Raw genomic sequence first — 20,623 nt, forward strand, 5'->3', positions numbered from 1 at the left:
TTATCCGCGGTTAAAATGTGGTGGATTGCAGATGGAACTTCGAAGTGTTTTGGCTCCTGACATACCTTTGGTTAATTTCGGGCAGAAAGTCAACGAACGTGGGTTCCCACGATGATGCTTCAGGCGCAACTTTATTGCGATAGTGGGTCAACGGCCATTATCGTTGATTCGGGCACTCCTTGCTCCTCGCCTTCGTACCTCGTTTGCTGCATTTATCAAAATGTACGGGAGAAAAACTGTGTGCCTATTACGTTTCTTTGATGGAGCTGTTTAATTGGTATTTGGTATACATCCACATATATAGATGCCTTGAAGTTTCATTTGTTGTTAAACTTGCCAGAGGTCATTCTGCGCACAACTAATAACTCTTGATGTGGATGAAGCAAAATGTTGCGTGGGTTTGGCGGTGGCGAGATGTAGCGAACGAAGTAATTTTGTTGCAGGTAAACGACCGTAATTTTATTTTGATTTGGGCAGGCGAGCAGCAGCTCGCATATTTCGGATATGTGTGTTTCATCCGTGCGTTGCATTGGCGCTTTTAGTACCGAGATGGCCAAGTTTGTACCTCTGCCACGGTCCTTTTGTGGTCATTTGCGAACACCATTGAGTTCTTTGATGAGACTGCAAATTGCGACAAGTTGGTGTAGTGGTACAAGTACAGCGATGTGAGTATAGGGTATTGGGTTCAAACTCCGCCTAGATCAAAACAGCCGACGACAACTTTATTGTCGATTTTTAAGAACCGATGAGTCTGTTAATATATAATAAACTAGTTCCCCGCTTGCAAGTTTTTTACTTTGTGCAATACCGCCCCCATACGGTTAAACGTACCAACAATCATAACCACTAGACACCACCCACGAGTCGTGATTGAGTGTGTGAAATATTTCACCAACAGCAACGCGTTCTCAATCAAAACAACTACTGCGTGATAGCCCAACAGCTTCTTACTCACTATATATGTAAACCAAATGATTATTAATCGCAATATATTGAGATGCAACAGTTTTCTTTTTCTTATAGTAGGGTGGGGGAAGATGAAACACGTTTAACACATAATATCTAAATATTCTGATCGTGTTTTAAACAATAAACAGCGGACTATATGGGAGTCGTGAGGATAAGGTTTTATAATTTTTTGAACGTTCTTTGTTTACTACCAAATGGGACGAGAAAATATAACGAAAAGCGTCCCATCTTCCCTACATGCTCTATCACATGATACGGCCTTCTATGACGTCATTTCTCCTTCCTGCTCCCGGGGAGTTTGATTAGTGATGATCCTCCGCGCTGATTAATGAATACAGCGCCTTCGCCACTCACAACTTGCACCAATGCATTTGTGCAAACCACTTATTTAGAGCTGACCTCGCAGTGTTGGAAGTAGGGTTCTTTATGTATTGTTTGTTAGCCTTAAGAACATACAGTGTTTATATATCAACGGAAATCGCATTCAGTGGTTTTATCATTTGCTGCTACAATTGGTAAGTTTTAATTTTAATTCGTATTTCCTTTATAAAACTGTTGCATGGCCTATGTATTGAGTATGGGCCATGACCGTTGCAACATATATAGAGAAATGACATATATTAGGAAGGGGTAAGATGGATACACATGGCATCCATATTTTCTAATCGTGATTCAACATTTATGTATTTTAACCAAAGTGTAGAAATTTTGTTGGTTTTCATTTCATTATCCAACAATATTTTAAGACTGGGGAATGTTTAATTGTTTCGGCAGGGAGTATATAAATAAAGTAAGATTAGGTTGTTTTGCGATTATTTCTTTCGTGGGTCTGGTAATCGCAAAATTAATGAAATATTACGACGCGATTTTTATTGGACTTTAAAAATCGTGGGAACTTCGTTTTGTAAACTTTTCACTCCTTTATATGCGCGGATGAATAGAAGTTAAAATGTGTCTATAAAATACGTTTTATTATCTTTTAAAAATTAGATTAAAATTGTCTGGCAGAATGAAGGTTGTTTTGAATTATTTTCTAATTAGTTCCATGTTTAAATATATTAGAGTGGGGGAAGACGGGACACCTTTAGGACATAATATCTAAATATTCTGATCTTGTTTTAAACAATTAACAACGGTCGAAGCGCGAGGATAGGGTTTTATAATTTTTTGATTGTTCATTGTGTACTACAAAATGGGACGAGAAAATAAAGCGAAAAAGTGTCTCATCTTCCCCCATCCTACTATAACATACTTTATACTTTCTTAATACAAATAAATACAGCCCTAATATACCCGATTCTTTAGCAAACAGTATATTATGTTAGACACGTTAAAGTTTTTAGGAAATATAAACATTGCTTTCTACAGACTATTCAATTCCCGTTGTACAAGTTTCTGGTAGACACCCAGTCCGTGTTTTATAACTTAAAACTAATTGAATCGGGAAATGAGGTTTCCCGATGGTTGCGCAAAGGTATAACTGTGTCTCCAATCGTTGCTATTAGTGACGCGTTTACCAGATATAGTACTAAGAGGGGTAAGATGGGATACCGTTGCAGGCAAACCCAACATTTCCTGATATAGGTTTTAAATATTAAGAACGCTATTTCGTGAAGTGTTCTTTATTTACTGTACCAAATGGGACGAGACAAAAATGAAAACACTTTTTACCCCACGCTATTTAACCCGTAACCAAAATTGTGTTACAAAACATCTAAAAATTGTAAATAATATTTGCAACCACATTACAAAGAAGTGTAAAATAAAATGGTTAATGAATACATATAATAAACTTGTAACATGCATTTGTTATAAGTACAGCTTGTCGCTTGGTCATAACGTTGCCGCGTTACCAATCCTACGCTCTATGGTTTAACTTAAAATTGGCGAAAGTTATTTGGACGGTTTTACTGCCGTGTTGTTATAAGTCAGCGTGGCCCAAAAGCCATCTGTGAAAGTGGTCGATGGTTTGTTATCATAACGAAATCTTTTCGCAGTTAAAGGAGTTTGAAAAGAAAATTAAAAAGTCTGTTTTCCAACCTGAGAACTCTTTATGGAGGTGTACATACTTGTGGGAAACTGAAATGTTACTTAATGCTCGCAGTTGTTTAGGTTTAGTTTTCAACAGCAGAAACTTCACGCTCACTTGGCGTCCGCTCAGCGTCGAAAACTGGCAGTAATTGTTTCGTACTTGGTCGGGACCGAGTTTCTGAGTTTAGCCAAGTGAGACCAATACGTCGGTGACGAAATGTATTGAAACGATGATAAACAGAGCTTCGAATGTGCTAAGTCTGTTTCTCATTAGCCATAAACGTTTTAAAGACAGAGAAGCAGGTTATGACTTATTATTGGGTATTTCCGATAAAAAATTATGGTATATTTTAGCAACGATGCCCTGGGGGTAAAATCACGCTATAATCTCTTAATTGTTGATAAAGAATCGGCTAAGGTGTCATGAGGTTTCTTGTTGGTGTGCATTTAACCGCAGACTCTATGTAATGTCGCAAAGTTTGTGCTTTATAGAATAGCAAGCTGTATCATATTTATTAAACGGACGCGTCTTATAAAATACAAGACCTTGTATTTTTAAACTATAGAACAGAGAAGGATCAAGCATTCCTCACCAGACCAAACCTTAAAATCATTTCAAGGGCAGAAAAGTTAACAACAAAAGATTTGCGTTTACGCCTCTACGAACATAAGGGATATTTTTAAAATTTAACGTCCGGTTACGGTACAGTGGGCACGTGACGCACCCCATGGGTTAAAATCACTGGGTGTGGAGAAACGAACATTATACGTCGGGTAAACCGGATAAAAATCACAGAAAAAGATTTGCTGATGTTGTTCGATCCATCATTTCTAGTGCGCTGGTCAGGTTGAGGCGCGAATTTAATACGGCGATGATCACTTTGTATTTCAGTGTAATCTTTTCATGTGAACTTTAATTTTTGAGGTTCACATATATTTTTGTTTTGTCATTTTTGTTTTGCGTATAGGTTACATATAGACGCAACAGAGCGTTTAGTTCGCACTTCAGTATAGGTTGACTTTTAGAATTTTTTTACTATTATAGTTTACTTTCACATAACAGCGTAAGTCACAACATATTAAGTCGAATATAAATAAGATATCACACGACAATGGCCTGGCATATATTCGAGAAGCTCCTAGAAGGTGTCGCCAATTATTCACCGTTTATTGGAAAAGTTTGGATTACTTTTCTTTTTATGTTTCGGTGAGTTAAATTTTATTTTATTTCTTCCATCGTGTTGATACACAGTATATTGTGGTTTAAGATGAATATAGGGTTTTGCCCTATATATATTTTTAATAGTGTTTTTAACAATTAACAATTAATGCTCTTTAATAAAAGAAAGTAAAAAACAAACTATTTTACTCTTGTCTATTATAAAAAATTGTTCTTTGCTGACTGAGAGTTTTTGACATAATGTTTTTGTAAAGTTGAACCATGAGGATAGGGGAAGATGGGACACATTTTCGTTTTTTTTCTCGTAACATTTGGTAGAAAGCAAAGAACAATCAAAGAATTATCAAACCGTATTCCCACAACTCCCATAAACCGTTGTCTTTTGTTTAAAATACGACCAGGATGTTTGGGTGTTATGGGCTAAAGGTGTCCCGTCTTCCCCACCCTTTATACTGTATTATATACCGAATACGCCAGCCAGCAATATCACACACTAGGCAAGGCTTATTCGTTAACCCCATACTCGCTGTCCAGTGTAAACATTGGTTTCGACTCGGCTGCGTCAATTCTGTTTAAAAAGTTCGGAAAATGACGTCATTTGAAGTGCGCGTGAATTTCTCACCAAATTTTCGTCTGTCTAGTCACAGCGTGCCTATGACGTCATAGACAGCTCATAAACTGAACATATTTTATCATGGTTGGTGCCTTGTGCAGCTCATAATTGAAAGCTGTAAAAATGATTACCGAAGTTATTTTTTTCATGTGCGTCAAAATGTTATAAAATGGCACTGGTTTACGTCACTATGGGTTGATATGTGTTGCTGCGCAAACACGGAAACTTTAAACGGGATGAAAATAACACTATAAAACAACAATTACCCTTTTTAATAACTTTTTTAAACGCTACGTTAAAAACCGAATACATTGGTAAAATTCCGTTTTGTTTTTTCTTGGTAGAAATCCATGAAAATTAAACGAAAAACAAGTTTATTACATTTCGTAAATGAAGATTTCGAACATATACGTATATATGGTTTAGTGTTTAAATTCATCTCAACTAAGTGGCATTGTCATGAGCATAAAGTGTAGAAATACATAATTTGTCTCTGGTGTATAGATATGGTAGGGTGGGGGAAGATGGACACTTTTTCGTTCTATTTTCTTGTCCCATTTGGAAGTAAACAAAAAAACATTTAAAGAGTTATATATTTGTATCCTAAAGACTCCCATTGACCGTTGTTAATTGTTTAAAACACGATCAGGATATTTGGATAGTTGTGCTATCCCATCTTTCCCAGCCCTATTATACCTATATGTTGCAGCTGGGCAATGAACTGGCTATACGCATTAAAAGTGTATTCAACTAACCAAGCGTCCCAGTACATTAGCATACTATAGTTTGTCTTTAAACGATTACTACGCAATAAATTGAACTCTCGGCACTTTTATTCAACAGTTGCTTAATTATTTATTACGAATGATTAATTACCGGGAACAGTAAAACAGAAAAAAACACAATTCAGTTTTTAAACTTACTACCTCTCCAATTTAAATCAATGCTGTTTAACGTTTTGTCGTTTAAATCTTAGGTTAATCATGGTAGCAAGCATTGGGGACACTGTGTACGGCGATGAACAATCGTCATTTAAATGCAACACGTTACAACCGGGTTGTGAAAACGTTTGCTATAACCATTTTGCTCCCATCTCCCAGATCAGGTAAATTATGTAATTAACATTTTTAACCCTACAGAGCGGAAAACCAACGCTACAGCATGGGATGCCCTTATATGCCATATACTTGCCGCTCAAAAAAGCGTCGTGGCCCATGTTGAATCGACAAGTATAGATTTTTTGTTGGTAATTTTATTTGCTGGAAATGTTAATTTGGACAACCCATTAGTGACCACCGGGTTGAAGCAATTATCGTTAAGTGTCTTGTCTAAAAAAGTCGCTTATAAGACAATAGCACAACAATGAGAAAGTTTGTGACTCTCAAAATAATTGCCAAACCGAAAACATTTCTGTTCCAGTTATATTACAATCCTGGTAAATAATTTTAAATTCCGTTTAACTTCCAGGTTCTGGGCTGTGCAGATTCTCTTCGTTGGCACTCCAAGTATTATGTTTATAATCTATGCAATGCATAGGATGACAACAATTCCACCAAGCCATGCGAAAAGTAGTTCAGATGGAGCTGACGACGAATCAGGTATTAAACTTCGTATATACAGCACTTGGCAATTTCTTACAAAATAAAAGCATGGACATAGCATGGTGTCGACTGATGTCAGCAGCATATCACTGAAAACTCCCAGTCAGGTCTGTTTTCCAACAAAATTTCAACCACATTGAATAAATAAATGAATGTAGTGTTTTTATTCTCGGTTGGCGTGGTAACCATAGTTATTATAACACGGGTGTTCTAGTTCGTTCACCACTTGTTCTATAATTAAACGTGTTTAGTTAAACCAGGCAAAAGGTAAATCTGGTGCGTAAAATTTTGACACAAGAAAATAGATTTTCGGTTCCTTATTTAGTTTTGCTTCCACTGGCTGTTTCAGCTGTTTCTGTTTCAGCTGTTTCAGCTGTTTCAAAGTGACAAAATATTTTGTATAGTTTTAAATTTCCCTTATGTTCAGAAAAACCAAAGAAGATCGAAACAGCGTCGTCAAGTACTTCTTCTTCTAAAGCTGGACTTCCCGGTTATGACGAAATAATGCACAACGGAAGCAGAGGTAAGAATTAAGTCTTAACTTTACCTTAACACCGTGCACTTATTAATTGGGGGCAATGCATGAGATAATAAAATTTAAAAATAAGTCGTCATTCTTGTGAAAATACCTTAATGCTTTAATTTATTTTAAAACCATGTTTATTTGGACTTTTTCATTCACCTCTACACTATAACGTAGTGTGTGCATAACAACTTAATTGTTAAATAGGCCGAATGTATAGATATCGGTCATGTTTAAATAGTAGTTTGTCACTGGGACCTATGTAGTAACATGACTCTCTTTTCCCCTACGTAACCTACATAAATGAATTAACACACACATTCATTCAACATTCCAGTGGGCAAAGGTAAAAACGGCAAACTACTCAAGAAAGTAGAGGAGGCAACGATCAACCAGAAGTGGAATAAGTTTGACGGATCTCGTAGTGAAGTCATTTATGTAAACCGACCACAAACAAAAGAAACGCAACGCAAAAGGTAAAGTTGGCAAATTCTAAGAATGCTGCTTGAGACGTTCTATTGAGTTTCTTGGAACACAACTCGGGTATAACCGACTCTATATTTGTATTCGAAAGAACTGTAGCCTATTTGGTAGGGTGAGAAAAGACGGGATACCTATAGCACACAATATACTCAAGTATCCTGATCGTATTACCAACGCTCTTGTATGAGAGTCTAAATGATACAGTTTTATAATTTTTTGAATGTCCTTTGTTACTACTAATTGGGACGAGAAAGGAGAGTGTAAAAACGTCCCATCTTAACCCACTGGCCACTATATAAGCGACTACTTTAGTTTCAAACACCCCTATTTTTTCGCCAAATTAAATTGTTAAAAGTTTTTCATCATCGTTATTGCGTGTGCCCATACTACCCCACCATTAAATTGTATTTCATTCTCAGCCCAGCCAAGAAAAGTCACCAAGCTAAACGAAAAGCAGTTTACCAGCAAGATGGCAAAACAGAAATCGTTAAAACACCAGGAATCGTTCGCGCTTATGTGGTTCAAGCGTTTCTTAGAACGGCTATAGAAGCTGTTTTCTTATATTTACAGGTAACCATGGTAACTTTAGTCGTCATTGCGAATAAGTTATTGCACCCGATGGGCCAATTCTTTCATTTTTTTAAAAACTTTGGATTTCTCGTTTTTTATACTTTGCCTATAGTTATTGTTAGAACTTTGCGTTTATGTTTATTCTGATCATTACTTGGTAAAACTTTTTACATTGTTCCGAATTATTATTTTTTCAAATCCATATTATGCAACTTAAGTAATCACACTATTATATTTACAGTACGACATGTACAAGTTCGATGTTCCTGAATTGTATGTTTGCAATGGCTTTCCTTGCCCCAGAACCGTGGAATGTTTTGTATCAAGACCCATGGTACATATCTATATATATAGGCTATATATTTATATATATAGGGCTTATCATTATAAACGACAAAATCCCTGCTTTTTCTCAACGGTTTTGGTTTTCGCAGGAGAAAACTCTGTTTCTGCGATTCATGTACGCCATGACAATCGTATCTTTGCTCTTGAACCTGATTGAAATCTACCAGTTGATATCAAAGTGGGTACGACGGTCGTGCTGTCGCTCTGGCAACTCTAATGCAGTGAGCTTGGATGACAGGTTACCGATGGAGGAGGTTGTTATACAGAGGTGGGCACTTACGTTAAATTACAGCATAAGGGGTTACGCTGTCACGCCAAGAGGATACGGGTGATTGGTTTACACGCAGTATGTTCATCACGAAGCTGTAGTTGTTTTAAATGGAGCGGAAAACTAAAACTCAAACCTGATACAACTACAAACATAGTCAACGTTATGATAGCTGTTGAATTTAAGTTGGTGTAATGCAAATCCAACTATTACCTCGCCCCATTAAACGTGATACATTGCGGCAGCTGTTACAATTTATCAAACTTGCTTCATGGGAGGTAGTTGTTGCCCGGAGTCTTAATTGGGCCTACGTTTGAAGTCGCAGAACGGGTGACTTTATATATTTGCTATTGCGCGAACATCATTGATGGCTAGGCCTATATTGCATTTGCTTGGATTAAAATGTTTAGTTGGGGGTGTGGTTATTTTGAACTACTATAATTCTTACATTGTCCCGAGTTATTATATTTTTTATGTTTGTATTGTTTCATAAATTTAAAGTATTTTTTTCTTCTATCAGTGGGGAAGATGGGGCGATCTTTAGAAGAGCACGAATGCAGAACACGTTCCCAGATTTGGGACCTATTCCCCGCTCCTATGACAATTCCTTGGGGGAGTCGTCCGGCGACGAGAGCATGGACAGTGACTATCGTTTTTACGGTCGCTAACGCATACTGATGCTTTTATATTTATTATGTAGGTTTCATTTGCTTACTGCCCTGTGAGTTTCGTGCAAAATATACTATATTAAGCCCTGTGCCATTTCTATCATTAAATACAAATAAAACGCCCACGCCTTAGAAAATGTTGTTTCTCTTTCGAAGAAGTGGTTGAGCAAAACAAACTTGAAATCACATAAATTGGCAGCGGTGTTTGCTCCGTAATGAGAGGTTGCGACCATGATTTCGGGGTAGGTGTGCTACGTCAGAAAATAGCTTGGAAATCACGTTCTATCGCTTCGGTTACGAGTTTGAAGCCCCTCGTGTTAACCGCAATTTAACGGAGCGTGTATTTAGAGATATGAACACTTGAATATGCATACATCGCAGTCCCACGGATATTGTAAGTCACGCACATTTTTGCCTTGCATCGAAATATCGTGTTTGTCGCAGACACATTTTGCCTGTCATTAGCTGACATTTTTGTCCTCCATCGGTTGCAAATATCTCTAAGCATAATTAGTGCTAATATCCTACACAAGTGTCTGTACCATAAGCATAAAGTAGCCTACACTAGTTTTGGAGATTGGTGTTTGAAATCGTCACTTTCTGTTCAAGAAGTGTGTCCCCGTTAAGTTTCTAGTTGAAATATACATGGACTACACCAATTTGCAAAGTTAAACCCCATAACTCGGTAAGGGACTCGTAAAAGTAACTTTCTAGCCTTAATTGCCAAACCGAAATATATACCTGTGGCCCAAATCCGTTGACATGGTCACGTGATATGAGGTATGTTTACTTTATCACGTGAGGCCAAGATTTGGTTAACAGTCTACGTACTTTTACTATTCTGTTCGGTAAGTGTGTGTACCGGGTTGTGTATGGTTTGTGTACTGGACTATGTATGATGTAATTGTAACCATTAGTGACTAGTGTATGTTAGTTGTTTGGTACCAGGCTCACTGTAGCGTTGACACCTTACATTTACAGCATGTGTGTTTGTATTTGTATTATAGACTTGCTATTATTTTTGTACTATTGTTACTCTAAGCCCTGAGGGTAATAGAATATTAGATTTATTATCTTATTGTTTATATTTCACACCAGGGTAGGTTTTTTAACTTAAAATTCCACTGTTGAATTATTTCTAGAAGAAATTACACGTTAAGCAAAGAAAGCATGTTACAATGCAGAGAACTTTGTTCAAACTTTATGCTGCCTTGCTCGTAGCTGCCGCAGTTTTTATATTTTCATATGATATTTCTATCCATGTTGCTGGGGCAATACACAACCAAAACGGGACTTTTCCACTGGACAGGAGGAAACAGAAAAGTTTATTACCTGGTCCTACCAATACACAAAGTTTGCAGTCTACAATTTTATCATGGGAGAGTAATGTGTTGAGTAAAACAACTCTACAAGACATTGGTGCCATTAACCACACCATACAGAGCAGTGATATCGTTCAAAATGAATTCATTGTTCAGTTCGATGGTTATTACTCGAAAACTGATCGACATCTGATTATATTTGCTGCTGCAAGCGGTGCAAACATCATCAACTCATCCATAGGAGTTTTGGAGAGAACTAATCTTGGTAATGCCTATCCAAGTGACTTCGATGTTTTGCAAATTGCCACAACATCTATTAATAAGGTAAATGACTATTTTACATTATGCCTGGTGGCAGAAGTAAAAATAAATTTGTTGGTTTTATTTTCAAGGTTTCTTGCTTTCAAGTGTTTTAATTTAGACTCTATAAACCAGAGAGCGAGAGTCCCCACCAAAGTAGATATTACTTTGAAAATGTGTATAAATGTCAAACGAGTTTACTTTGTATCAACAGTTGTATCAATTTTAACACAGGCAGACTGTAATACTACCAAGAGCTTTGCTCTATGTTTTAAAGTTACATTTTACTACTGATACAAAATTTGTTTATTCTATTTCAATATTTCAGGTTGCCAACATGAATCATGCCCGTATTAAGTCGATAACCCCCCAGCGAAGATTTGTTGGCAGTTTAAAAAGTTTCCATAAGAAGGCTGACTGGAAAAGTTACTTCAAAAAGTTTTCTGGGGTTCATTTTCATAGATCGAGGGTTCCACTGAAGGCTATTGGAAACAATAAGCAAATTGCAGAGGTACGAAAATATTTAAACAAACATTACTACAGTAATAAAAAATATGGGAAATTGGCCAATGGCAATAACCACCTATAGTCCCATACTCATTGCCTTTTATACCTTCAAAAAATGCTGGGATAACTGTGGTAATATTTGTTGTAACCAGCAGATCAACCAGGCTACAAATCAATGCTATTATCTGATTGACCAACACAAATGACGAGCCAATGATTTTGATTGGTAGTGGGGTAAACCTCTTAATTCCCTGGTCGCACCACTGTTAATAACATAGAAAGTAGTGTTAATAAAAGCATTAACGCACCATTGGTAAAACTTACTTTTGCTACAAATTAAGAATGGCAAAGCAACGTGAAACTAACCATTATCCTTCCAGATGTAGCAGTTGCCTCATCTTATATTGTTATTTTAAAAACCTTTTCTAAATAGTTTGCTTAACATTCCAACACAGGCAGTGCAGGCCAAGCAAATGTGGGAGGCAGGTTTCAAAGGCCAAGGAGTTAAAGTTGCTATTTTCGACACGGGTCTCCCAGCAAAACACCCACATTTTAAAAACGTAATCGAACGATCTGATTGGACGGATGAAGAGACCAGTGATGATGGTTTAGGACACGGGACGTTCGTAGCCGGTATGATCGGCGGTTCATCCAGTGATTGCCCCGGCCTCGCACCAGAGTCAGAACTTTATATTTTTCGTGTCTTTACCAATAATCAGGTATCACAGCATTGATTTTTCTCCTATATTTCTGTTATGTATTTTAAATTACTATATACTGGGCAAGATGTTTTTAAATATATTTATTTATATTTATTTCTGTGAGAGTGCTGCCTGTATTATGTGGCTGTATAACTAAAACCACATGGACAGTAAGACAAACATACTCTGCAATGTAACTGATTATTAGCAGCCGCTGTTTTCATTCAATATTTTGTTAAATTTTTCTGTTCTTATGTCAATTTTTTCTTAATTTATTGGCCAAATTTTCTTATGATATTTAATCTCAGGTCTCGTACACCTCATGGTTCCTTGATGCTTTCAACTATGCAATACTTCGCAAGATAAACGTTCTTAATCTCAGTATTGGTGGTCCAGACTTTATGGATAAACCATTTGTGGAGAAAGTTTGGGAACTTACTGCTAATCATGTTATCATGGTGTCTGCTATAGGCAATGATGGACCACTGTATGGTAATTTATACTTCTTTATGTAAAAGCATGTAGGTCTGTAGGTCTAAAACTGTTAAGTGATGGGCTGATGGTAGAAAGATGTGAACTCGTTTCGTTTATAAAGTTTAACTGTGATGAAGTCTTGCAAAAAATGAAATTAATGTTTTTTCACTAATTGAATGGATTATGTATTACATAATGTCTGGAAGGAGAAGTAACAGAATACATATGAAATATATAGTTGTGAAGACTTTAAGTGTTGTTGGTTTATTTCTGCACCTACCATCATGATTTGCTGGTAAATATGTAAGTAAACATTGTACCTGCATATCCAGGTACTTTAAACAACCCAGCTGATCAAATGGATGTCATTGGTGTTGGTGGTGTTGATTACAGCAACAATATCGCTCGCTTTTCTTCACGTGGCATGACAACATGGGAACTGCCAGCCGGTTACGGCCGGATAAAACCTGATATTGTGACTTATGGGTTGAATGTTTACGCATCAGATCTCACTGGTGGATGTCGTGCTCTGTCGGGCACCAGTGTGGCATCACCGGTTGTAACGGGAGCTGTAGCACTTCTGTTAAGTTCTGTGAAGAAAAACCAACGTGATCTAATCAACCCAGGAAGTATTAAACAATGCCTGCTTGCTTCAGCTGATAGACTTCCTTCTGCCAATATATTTGAACAAGGGGTTGGGAAACTCAACTTGGTTGAGGCGTATAAGGTGAAATATTAACTATTATAATAAAACAACAGAACTACTTTAGGTATTAAAACATTACAGGCGTCAATATTTGTAATACCCAACAATTGATTGAAACATGGGTTTTCAAACTGGTTAAACTATAAACTAAACCAAAACTGTCTAAAGTTAAATTTATTTTTTGCTTTTTAGGTTTTAAGCTCCTACCAACCCCAAGCAAGTCTTGTACCGAGCTATTTGGACTTCACTGAATGCCCATACATGTGGCCCTATTGTAGCCAGCCCATCTACTACACAGCTATGCCTATTGTTGCAAATATAACAGTGTTGAATGGTATGGGAGTGGCAGGGACAATCAAAGGTTCACCCACATGGCACCCATATACTTCACATAATGGAAAATATATTGATGTAAGTGGAGTAGGCTAACTGAATGGGATAATTAGTCGTAACTATATTGATTTTTTTTTTATTTTGCCCAAATCATAAATTTTACTCAGAAATTTATAAATTTGCTTATTGCGGCATTGCTAAAATGTAGTACCATCACTCATAATTGTCAAACACACTGCACGCATATTTCCAGCACCCTTGCTATGCTTGGGTGAGGTCCTACAGTGCATGCGATGGCTTGGGGGATTCACAAACACAATTGACTCGTTACCCTCACACCCCTACCATTACAAATATGTTATTTAGGTTTCCTTCTCGTATTCCAATTCCTTATGGCCGTGGTCGGGCTACTTCGCCGTGTCAATCTCCGTAAAACCAGAAGCAGAACAATGGGAGGGGGTTGCTCAAGGTCACGTGGAGTTGACGGTTGTTTCACCAAGCGAGGATAATTACGAGGGAAGAGAGCAATCCACTGTGAAGCTCTTCATCAAGGTGAAGATCATTGCCACTCCTCCGAGAGCAAAACGAATACTGTGGGATCAGTTTCATAATTTACGTTACCCTGCTGGTGAGATGTGTGAATTGTCACTTGTGTATAACTATTTTAATAATCCCATTCGCTTGGGTATTTTTTGGGGGCCTAAAACTGTCTCTTCAGTTTATTAATGCACTTTAATAAACCAACATAAAGTCCAACTTTGTACCATACATGTATATTTAAGATCAGGTACCTTATCTGTATGTTTACTAGGTTTCAATGTTTGTAAATAACAAATAATACAACTAATCTAAACCAGGCACTTTAAAAATGATTTAAATTTTGTTAAACAATTGATGTTTTTATCGAACATTTAAAACATGATGTTGTTTTTGCTCCAGGTTATTTTCCACGTGATGACCTGCATACTAAGAATGATCCCTTGGATTGGAATGGGGATCATATTCATACAAACTTTCGTGGTCTCTATTTACATTTGCGTGATGCTGGCTACTTTATTGAAGTAAGCATTGTAATGATTCGTGTTTCCATTTTGGCATTCTGTCCGAGGTGTATGAATTCTTAGTATGTGTTTGGTGTTTATACCGAACACCCCTGTTGTTTTTAACATTATGTTTGTCTGGCCTGTGGTATTTATATGACATGAATGTTATAACCTAACACATGGTATACAGAATATTCCATGTGTGTCTGGTGTATCTGAAGGCACCTGTGTTCTAACTCGACCATGATCATGAGGTTTATGAATATAACATGTGTGTTTGATGCATAAGAAGACACCCATATTGTAAATCGACCATAAGTATAAGGTTTATAAATACACCATGTGTGTCTGATGCATAAGAAGACACCCATTGTAACTCCATAAGCATGAGGGTACTTACTTACACATACACCATTCAGGTACTAGGCTCTCCCTACACATGTTTCAACGCACGCCACTACAGTACATTGCTTATAGTGGATCCTGAGGAAGAATATTTTCCGGATGAAATTTCCAAATTACACAAAGACCTTACTGAAGAAGGGTTAAGTGTAGTTGGTAAGAGATGCATTCTACCTTGATATTATGGAAAGTTGATTATAATTTAAATTAAATGATTTGATGTTTTCCACTGTTAGCATTGTGGGCACATACATCATTAGCCAAGACACTTAACAATACCTGTTCCAATCCAGGAGCTTTATGCGTTGTCTAAATTGTCAACCATACTTTGAAAGAAATGAAAATATGCAACAAAAAAAATACCCGGAAAGTTACATATGCGGTACCTTGTAAGCACGAGGTGTATGAAACAGAAACCCTTTTTATAATGACTGTTTTTGTTCTGCTGCATTGCAATAAAAAGTTTATTCAGTTAATTCTACAATAGCTCTCAAACTTAAATCAAGATCAAAAAAGTTTTAACTGAAAAAACTTTTTATTCAGTGTTCGCAGATTGGTACAACTCTTCAGTGATGACCAAAGTTAAGTTTTACGATGAGAACACAAGAAGATGGTGGATGCCTGAAACGGGGGGGAGCAACATCCCAGCTCTCAACAACCTCCTCCATCCATATGGAGCTGCTTTGTCCGATCGGGTGTCAGAAGGTTCTTTTGTTGTTTCGAGCCATGAAGTTTATTTTGCTTCAGGAACTTCGATTCTTCAGTTCCCACCTGTGAGTAGAAATGAATAAAGCTTATTTATCCTTGCATGACGAGGCAGTGATGGCTTTTTAGCGCAGTGTTCTGCTTGACACATGTCATGCGCTTACCAATTACCACATGTGTAACTTTATGAATATTTTTTTAAACTATGGCTGGCAATTTAGGTAACCCATAAGGGGCCAAAGGCTTTTTAGGTGTCTTGTGGACATACATCCCAAAAATAGTTGCAAGCGAAGCCTTCACCCTATGTGCTAGATGAATACGAGTTCGTGGCCCTAATATAAACGTGCCAAAAATAGTCGCAAGCCAAAGCCTTAACCATATGTAGTAGATGGGTATGAGTTGGCCCTAACACCCCTCTGCATTGCAGAACTCCATGATTTTGAGCAAACCTCTAAAGGATCAAGGAAAGGAAATATTATCCGGTTTTAGCTCAGAAATGAAAGAATCTGTTCCAATTCTTGGTTTGCATAAGGTGTTAAATTATAGTTTAATAAAATTTAAATGCACAAAATTTTTTTTTAAAAATCATAAGGTGTTGAATTATAAGTTACTAAAATTCTTTTTTTTTAAATTTTTTAAACTTTAAATTTATCTATTTTAGAATAAAAAATAATATTTTTAGATTCACATTTAACCTGTAACCATTAGATGAGCAGGTGCGCTAATTGCTGTGCCAATGTATTGAACATGCTTTTACTTACTGTCTCACTTTGTGTTTTAAAATTAGTAATCACCCGACTTATTAAAACAGATACCAGGAGGTAATGGTGGGAAGTTAGTTGTGTACGGAGATTCAAACTGCATTGACGATGCTCATTTAACAACTGATTGTTACTGGCTTATGGACGCTTTGCTGCATTTTATAACTCAGGTTCGTATTAATATGTTGTATTCAGCATTGCTTATTTTTTATGTTTTGCAAATTTTGAGTTGCAGGTGTGATTTTTTTAATTAATCAAAGCAAATTATTTTAAGTTTGCCCTAGTTTTGTCAGGCTGTATAACCATTAAGTTCAAAAGGGATAAAGTTTACCCATAGCAACCCATAGTCATATTCTCGACCAGTTTTTCTGTTGTATCTTATCTCGTTTAGCGTTACATTATAATATTTTATTAAACAATCAACTTTGAATAATCTACCACAGGGAATCTTATCTCCAGCTCTGGAATCAGATAAAGGGTTGAAAAAACTAAAAAGTCAATTTAAAGTTGCTGGAGAATTCCCTAATAGAATGGAGGGAAATCACTTGTTTAAATACTCCAAGGTTAGTTAGATGTAAAAAAGGGTGTGTATGTTTAATGTATGTTTAAATAAAAATGTGTAAAAGTAAAACTTATGTTATACTGTTCACTATACCCAGGTTCTGGAAGCTCACCTTGGAAAACCGATACCAAGACCCCTCCCTTCTTGCTCAAGCTTAGAATGGGAGTTACCATTCTTTATCAATGAATCTTCCCCACAGTTTATGTGGAAACCGCAGAAATTATCCCTCACCAAACCTGACAAAGCTTTGCTGCGGAAAATTAATTCCGCTTTCGTCCCATTGAAAAGTGGTTTTGGAAAACGATTTAGAAGTGATCAGCGCCTGCAAGTTGTGAAGATTTTTCTCGCTGTTTTTCTCACAGTTGCAATTCTTATGATTATATTCACGCGTTTTCTTGCCGGCCCACGGCGGCGACTGTCACCACGTTTTTTAATTCGATGCTGCTTTAACTGGTGGAAGGTCTATCGCCACCAGACAGCAACAGTGAGCTACAGACATTCAAATCTTGTGAAGTTTCCATCAATAGATCACCCTGGTGTGTAACAAGAGATTTTTCGTTTAATTATTTGTACTTTTTTTAACAATTAATAAAAAGCAAGAAAAAGTTTTAATGCAGATGTTTGTGCTGGCAACTCACTGCTAAGTATATGATCTACTCTTTTGAATACAACACATAGTGTACAGCACGTAAGGAACCATTGTCATTATACGAATGTTTGTCAAACATTATTGATCATGTTCTGTCCTGTGTTTTGTAATATTGAGTTCGAAGGTAGTTTAATTGTTGGGGAATAAAATCCAATGTTTTTTAAGAAATACAATTATCAGATTAAGAGCAAATAGCTCCCCATGGAATAAAACAAATATTAGCGTCACCTAGCAGACATACGATTTTTATTTCTCGCCATAGGGGCATGTAATCATGTATGATATTTTATAATGCAATTTCACAATAAACCTATGCTTATTTTACCTTGCTTTTATATGCAGAATATACTTACTGAGTAGTTATGTCAAGTACTGTTACGACCCCAAGAAAAGGGAAAACTAAATTAGAAGCGATATTAAGCAACTATGAACGTTTGACACAACTTGATTGCCATGACGGAAGAACAAAACGTAATCTTTATCTTGTTTCAATTCCAAATTCCATTGAACTGAGTGATTTAAACGGGGTAACTATTAAGTTGGAAGATGGTTTTAGTGGCGATATCACTTTGGCTGATGCAGGACAGCCTGCATTGGAATATAAGTCCAATGCAAACCCAGACGTGATAAAACACCAGGTTATAGTCAACAAAGAAAATTCTACGAACACATATTTAATGAAGTCATTGGACGAGTGTGTTACTTTCAGTGAAAAATTGTCGGTCGAAATACCAAACTCTGTTTATTGCCTACCAAGGCCACAGCCCCCTTTAAAACCTACAGGCATGAAACGAAGGCTGAAGTTGTTTGGCGGGGAGATAAAAGCACCTACTTCTAAACCTAAATCAAGGAAAAATGACCTAATGGACAGTAGCGTTGGTGAACTTAATAACACGACTGAAGGAAAAGTAAAACTAGATATTGGTGAATCGGGAAAAAGTCCCAAAAAGAAGAAAAAAAAGCAAAAATCTGAAAAACTTGACGGCTATCAAAGCCTTGATGATTTCGAAATTAGTGAACCTGGAAAAATTCTAAAAAAAGAGAAAAAGAAAAGAAAATTGGGAACGGAAGATGAAATTTCTCATGAGGCGAGTAAAACCGGAAAAGAAAATATTAAAAATGAGCCTAAAGAAGTGGAAAAAAGTCCTAAAAAGAAGAAAAAACAAAAATCTGAAAAGTCCGATCACGACCAAAGTTTAAAAAAGAAAAAGAAAAAAAAATCGAAACATCAGGATTCGTAATTTTAATTAATCAAACATTTCTTAAATTTCCTCTGATTAAATAATTATGGAAATTAGGATAGTTTTTCTGTTATCATTTATATGCTGCCCACTGAATTTAATATTAATGCAATTTTTCTCTTATTTCTGTGCTTCAAAAATGGTGATAAACTAATTTTGTCCAAACTGGCATTTAAAATAATTCTTTTAGTTTTCTTACTTCCATAACAGGTCTTATAGATCTTTAGGACTATTTCTTCAACATGGATCCTTGGGGATCTCCATCCACTCTACAGAATGGCAATCAAGCCAATCATACTGATGAATTTCAAGATTCATTTTTATCAAGCGGTCAACAACAACAGGAAGACACAGAAGAGAAACTGGAAAATTCCTATTTGAATGATTTGGGTAAACTTTGTGTTGTTTGTGTGATATAGTCCTGTATCTACTAATAAAAAAAGGAGGGCAGCCATTTTTTTTTCACTTTTACATTTTTAATTCACCCACAGAAGCCAAGTTAAAACGGATACAAAACATGAACAAGAAATCTGTAAAAGCAAAAGATATGCTGGAATCTTTAGAGTTTAAAAGACAGCATCAATATGAAGAATTGCTAAGTGATCACATGGAAAATACGGCAGGTAAGCGACCTACTTGTGCAGATGTTTTGTTTAGTTGTTAACAAAGGTATAGTGTAACAAATACTCTGATTAATTTATTATTTGAAATAAAGTTGTAAAAAAAAGGGTCTCAAAAGTTATACAAATCAGCAGAGCCAAAGAATGTTGCATTCACCGCATTAATCAATAAGGTTCTCTGTTTGACGACTATAAGTGTAACTGAATTTTTACCATGTAACCCTAGATTTAACTAAAAAATAAGTCTTAATTTGAACTAACTCTCAGATCTCTTCTGTGATGATTTGGATTCTACAACTCCAGCAGACCACTCATATTTTGACATCGGTAGAAAACTTTACCCAGAACAACAAGCTTTGAATAAAGTGGAGGTTCTTGCTTTGTTGAAACATGACCTACTTTCACAACAAAATAATGAAACGGTTGGAGAACTTGAGCAAGATGGTAATGACAGATAACAGGTAGTGGTTTTTCCTAGTTTTGTGTGATTTTGGCATGTACTGTGAAAAATTCCCACATAAAAATCATATATTTTCTCATTTATGTGTCAATATTTATTTTATGTTGTTCAGTTATCATTACTTTAAAAAAAAGACAATATTGGAGCAAGAAAAGTTGAAAATTTTAAACTTTGTATTTAGTAGTAAGACTTTTATTGTACCAGTTAAAATGTAATGTACACTAATACTTTTATTTGAGTGTCAGTGCATAAACATAATGTTTCTGTCTAACACAAAGTGTGGTCAATAATGTTATTTATCAGAAAATCGCATTGAAAAGAATGTTTATGTAGTAGCTGTTGTATGAAGCACTTGTGCAATAAAATCTTTATAAACATAATTTGGAACCTGGCTGTTTTATTAAGTGGAAAATTACCGTTCGATTAACGGCAACTTAAAAATCTTTTTTTTTGCTATGAAACCGCGGCGATTACACCAACCTTGTTCAATTCATGTTTTGGATTTCAAAATACATCATTATCTATACTTGTTGATGTTTAACGTGAAATATACATATCGGTAGAAGGATTACAAATATTGTGTTTA

At 36.2% G+C, this 20,623-nt stretch overlaps 2 protein-coding genes across 4 annotated transcripts; both read left to right on the forward strand.

The window, feature by feature from the left end:
• Positions 1–1,403: 1,403 nt before the first annotated feature.
• Positions 1,404–9,388, forward strand: LOC100183413 (gap junction alpha-5 protein). Of its 3 annotated transcripts, none has more exons than XM_002119819.3 (10): positions 1,404–1,484; positions 4,064–4,207; positions 5,770–5,898; positions 6,261–6,391; positions 6,822–6,917; positions 7,255–7,393; positions 7,820–7,970; positions 8,212–8,304; positions 8,405–8,583; positions 9,104–9,388. In XM_002119819.3, exons 2-10 carry the CDS (start codon positions 4,113–4,115, stop codon positions 9,249–9,251), a joined length of 1,161 nt encoding a protein of 386 aa, XP_002119855.2. In that variant the 5' UTR covers positions 1,404–1,484; positions 4,064–4,112; the 3' UTR covers positions 9,252–9,388. The 3 variants fall into 3 exon arrangements, with proteins under 3 accessions (XP_002119855.2, XP_026692599.1, XP_026692600.1); XM_026836798.1 differs by having other exon boundaries at positions 9,107–9,388; XM_026836799.1 differs by lacking the exon at positions 4,064–4,207 and adding an exon at positions 2,338–2,443 and having other exon boundaries at positions 1,425–1,484.
• Positions 9,389–10,324: 936 nt separating this feature from the next.
• On the forward strand, positions 10,325–20,417 carry LOC100177229 (membrane-bound transcription factor site-1 protease). The gene is made up of 16 exons (XM_002122771.5): positions 10,325–10,897; positions 11,202–11,384; positions 11,836–12,099; positions 12,390–12,573; positions 12,888–13,282; positions 13,454–13,672; positions 13,961–14,222; positions 14,534–14,655; positions 15,057–15,195; positions 15,583–15,812; positions 16,172–16,276; positions 16,556–16,675; positions 16,949–17,068; positions 17,165–19,347; positions 19,449–19,580; positions 19,845–20,417. Exons 1-14 carry the CDS (start codon positions 10,430–10,432, stop codon positions 17,609–17,611), a joined length of 3,258 nt encoding a protein of 1,085 aa, XP_002122807.1. The 5' UTR covers positions 10,325–10,429; the 3' UTR covers positions 17,612–19,347; positions 19,449–19,580; positions 19,845–20,417.
• The last annotated feature ends 206 nt before the right edge of the window (positions 20,418–20,623 follow it).

The sequence above is a fragment of the Ciona intestinalis genome, chromosome 11 (genome assembly GCF_000224145.3).
Source record: "Ciona intestinalis chromosome 11, KH, whole genome shotgun sequence".
Lineage (NCBI taxonomy): Eukaryota > Metazoa > Chordata > Ascidiacea > Phlebobranchia > Cionidae > Ciona > Ciona intestinalis.

What these genes read in the sequence shown, in the direction of transcription:
- LOC100183413 (XM_002119819.3), top strand. Translation starts at nt 4,113, where the DNA reads ATGGCCTGGCATATATTCGAGAAGCTCCTAGAAGGTGTCGCCAATTAT. An exon ending in GCTCCCATCTCCCAGATCAG is followed by an intron (nt 5,899 to 6,260) that starts GTAAATTATGTA and finishes TTTAACTTCCAG; the next exon opens with GTTCTGGGCTGTGCAGATTC. An exon ending in AAAGAAACGCAACGCAAAAG is followed by an intron (nt 7,394 to 7,819) that starts GTAAAGTTGGCA and finishes TTTCATTCTCAG; the next exon opens with CCCAGCCAAGAAAAGTCACC.
- LOC100177229 (XM_002122771.5), top strand. Translation starts at nt 10,430, where the DNA reads ATGCAGAGAACTTTGTTCAAACTTTATGCTGCCTTGCTCGTAGCTGCC. An exon ending in CAATGATGGACCACTGTATG is followed by an intron (nt 12,574 to 12,887) that starts GTAATTTATACT and finishes CTGCATATCCAG; the next exon opens with GTACTTTAAACAACCCAGCT. An exon ending in TGCTGCATTTTATAACTCAG is followed by an intron (nt 16,676 to 16,948) that starts GTTCGTATTAAT and finishes AATCTACCACAG; the next exon opens with GGAATCTTATCTCCAGCTCT.